Genomic DNA, 4,005 nt, shown 5'->3' with positions numbered 1-4,005 from the left:
AAATTTGTTATTAGGGTATCATTTCTTTTTTGTTGCTAATTATGAGTATTGTTTAAACTACTCCCTCCGGTTTCAAATGTAAGAAACTTTTCACTTTTTAAATTCATTTAATAAATGATGTATGTGGTCTTTATTATAGACCACATACATCATTTATTGAATGAATTAAAAAAGTGAAAAATTTCTTACATTTGAGACCGGAGGGAGTATTAATTACAGACGAATGGAAGACATGCGGACAACAAGCTGTGCCCGTTAGACAATTTTGAATTGCAAAATGAATTTTCGTAAATACAACATTCATACGTTTAGGAGACATAATATTATTGTGCTTGACCTTTTAAACTCTACGAAGAAAGTCAACCATCTCTAACACTAGAAAGTCAAAAGTGTAAAAAAAAACATAAAATAATGTCGATAAAGATTCGAGAATATATGATGCTAATATTGTTATAATACATGTTGCCAAACATTGAAGTATCCTTATCAAGAAAAGTTCCATATCTTATAGACTTAAATATGTTTCTTAAAAACAAAGAACCAACAAATATTTGACAAACTTCTTTAAAAATAATATTTGACAAACTTGAAACTCACGTTTCACCAACCTCCTTTAAGAATTTTCCCCTACTTGATTTCAATTTCATAACCAACCCATACAAAATCATTCAACTTGATTATAACATTATAATTTTTCCTCATCTTCCCAAGCATGTCTAAAGTAAATGCAAAAGGGCATGCAATGGAGAAAATAACAAGTGACCAAGAATCAAAGAAATTGAACCAAATATTTTTCCACAAACACCTCAAAAGAGTGTACCCTATAGGATTACAAAAAAGTTCTTCATCTTCATCCATACCTTCATTTTCATCATCACTGTCACAAAATTCAAATGACTCTTCTTTCACAGATTCTTTAACTATAGCAGATGAACAAGTCTCATTTGCACTTCATTCGATTTCACCACGTCAGAGAAGAGAACATACACTTATTAATATTTCACAGCAACAGCAAAATCCACACGCGGCCGAGCTTGGTGAATTGAAAAGATGCAACTGGATCACAAAGAACTGTGGCATAAGCATTTTGAATATTTTATTTTTTTCATTTTCCTTTCTGTTGCATAAATATAATCAATTCTACTATAAGACAGTTACAATTTTTTGCATACAAAACATTAAGATAAATTCCAATAACATTTTCACCAAGAGAAATTACAATAAGAAGTAAGAAATGATAAAGAGGTATTGTGCAGATAAGGCATACATAGAATTTCATGACGAGTGTTGGGGAGTTCCAGCTTATGATGACAAGTAAGAATTGTTCAATATGTTACAGTTTTCTCCTTTTTCCTTCAAAAACAACATTTATTTGCATGTGCATTCACTATAGTCAATATGTCAGCACAGTTGGATAAAAATGAGACGGTTCATATTTTAAATTCGGTAAACTAGATTTAGAAAGCAACTTGAAATGTGAGATACTCAATCTTTTATCCAACAGCTCTGATAGAAATTACTCTATAGTGACTTGGTATTTTGACCGGAACGGAATCCATTTCCATATGTTCGTATGCATTTTCCAACAAGCTAAATTTCTTGAACACTGAGACAGAAAACTGTTCGAGCTGCTTGCATTGTCGGGATTGCTGATAGATTACAACTGGACAGAAATTCTAAAAAGAAAGGAAGTTCTAAGGTAAAATTCATTATGCTGCAAAAAAATTCTATATGCATGTTTGTTTCGTTCGAAATTACATTAACATGTTTTTATAATTTTGTTCTTGACGCAGACAAGTTTTTGCTGGATTTGATCCTTACATTGTTTCCAAAATGGAGGAGAAGGAAGTCATGGAGATAGCATCAACCACAGAACTTGTTTTAGCTGAATGCAGAGTTCAGTGCATAGTGGACAATGCCAAATGCATGATGAAGGTAAGTACAGAACATATATTTAATGTTTATATATCCACATTTTTGTTGACTTAATTTCTTTGGATAAAGAACCGTTGTTATCTTTGTTATCATTTTCAACTCAAGAAATAATCATAAGAAAACATATATATCAAATATTTTTTACACTATTTTCTTTTACAATTTTCAAAAATAGATTTGACATTTTCAGAAATTCTGAAAATACCAAAAGATTGTTTTCATTGTTTCTAAATATGTATTCTTCCTAATTTGCCTTCGTTATTCTCTCTATCACAATTTTTCACTACACGAGTCAACTATCTTCTCATTAACAATTTAAAACGAACACAAATTTTAGAAAATGAAAACTGAAAACGCTTTTCGAACCCTTATTGGCGATTGATTTTCTTTTTCTACAGATTAGGAGGGAATATGGATCATTCAGTAGCTATATATGGAGTTACGTGAATCACAAACCAGTGATTAACAAATACAGATATTCAAGAGATGTTCCATTAAGGACACCAAAAGCAGATGCCATAAGCAAGGACTTATTAAAGCGCGGCTTTAGATATTTGGGTCCTGTGATTGTTTACTCTTTTATGCAAGCTGCAGGATTGACTATTGATCATCTTGTTGGTTGTTATAGGCACAAAGAATGTGTAAACCTAGCAGAAAGACCTTGGAAACATATTTAATTGACATTTTTTTGTACGAACATATACTCAGTTTTGTATACATATTTAATTCAAGCCTTGAGGCCTTGTCTGTAATTTGCAGAAGACTTTATGTTTTGTATGGTATAGTGTATCAGACCAATATAGTCTGTAATTTGCAGAAGACTTTATGTTTTGTATGGTATAGTGTATCAGACCAATATAATAAGATTGAAAGTATAATATGATTTCAAGTTATAACTATGATAATTTCTCTCTTATTTTCTCCCCTCCCTGTTTTGTGATCCGTCAGCTAAAACCCTAATTTCTTCTCCTCAATCCATCAAAGACAGGTGGTTTAGGGTCAATTTTGACCCCAAATCACCCCTCTAAATCGTTTTTCTCCTTCTCTTTTATTTAAATAAGTGATTTTCACGTTGAATTAGGATTTTCTTTCGTGATTTCATTGTCTTAGTGCAACATTGTTTTGTTTGTCGTCTTTGTGCGACGTTGTTTGTCTTTTCCCTCTTGTTCACGTATTTGTTCGGTTCAGATTGTGAGATCATCATCGATCCATTGCAGATCCAACTAATAACTTTGGCATCATGAACGTTGTAGATCAGGAGGCATGACTTTTCCAGAGATTTTAATATAGTCATATTTGTAGGCTTATGTACTTTGCCGTTTTATGTTACTAGTGTATTTACCCGGTGTTGCCCGGGTTAGACATATAATTAATAGATGCACAAGCGGGTGAAAGTAATCGAATTTAGTAAAATTACTAACACATATAAAATAAAATAAACATTTTTAAGTACCAAGACTCGCAGAAATCCCTACCCGTTATTAAATGAGTAAAATTATCCAATTGTTGTACTTAAATAAAATATAACTGGGTTTCATAATTAATGATTTTTGTTTGAATAATAGTTTGTTGTCAATATGAAAGTGTGTGGTATAATACTTTGAGTTAAATATACTTTTGGTCCCTATAAATATACTAATATTTCGTCTTAGTCTCATTAAAATTTTCCTCCGATTTTTAGTCCCAAAAAAATTTCGTCGTCATTTTTGGTCCCTAATTTTAACTCAACTCATGTGTAACCTTTATAGTTTTTAATGGAAGAATATTATATCAATATCTTCCAAAGAAAAAACTTTTTAACCTAAAGATGAATTCAATATGAGTTTTAAGCGCCAAAAACATTTATATCTAATTCATGTTTTATTAAAAAAGTTCTTTTTTTTTTGGAAGAGATTCTTATAATAGTGTTTTACCCCCTTGTAATATATACAATTTCCGGTTTTCCACCCTGTAAAATGTTTTGTTTGGTTTTCGTCCTTGTAATTTGAAAATTTCAGGTTTTAGACCTTTATGAATTTTGACAGTACAAAATCGATGATATGGCAAAGGGGCTAAACCAAAATTTGCTCA

The 4,005-nt window shown here is 31.2% G+C and overlaps 1 protein-coding gene across 1 annotated transcript; it reads left to right on the top strand.

The window, feature by feature from the left end:
- Window positions 1–496: 496 nt before the first annotated feature.
- On the top strand, window positions 497–2,832 carry LOC146922048 (uncharacterized). Its single transcript, XM_085715184.1, has 5 exons — window positions 497–1,076; window positions 1,257–1,314; window positions 1,616–1,699; window positions 1,794–1,935; window positions 2,334–2,832. The coding sequence occupies exons 1-5, from the start codon at window positions 713–715 to the stop codon at window positions 2,610–2,612; spliced, it is 927 nt and encodes a 308-aa protein (XP_085571310.1). The 5' UTR covers window positions 497–712; the 3' UTR covers window positions 2,613–2,832.
- Window positions 2,833–4,005: the final 1,173 nt, after the last annotated feature.

Source organism: Medicago sativa, chromosome 5 (genome assembly GCF_051527215.1).
Source record: "Medicago sativa cultivar Bolivia chromosome 5, Bolivia_mono, whole genome shotgun sequence".
In the NCBI taxonomy this organism is placed as follows: domain Eukaryota; kingdom Viridiplantae; phylum Streptophyta; class Magnoliopsida; order Fabales; family Fabaceae; genus Medicago; species Medicago sativa.
Note: the sequence above shows the minus strand (reverse complement) of the source record. Positions and strands in the feature narration are given on the sequence as shown.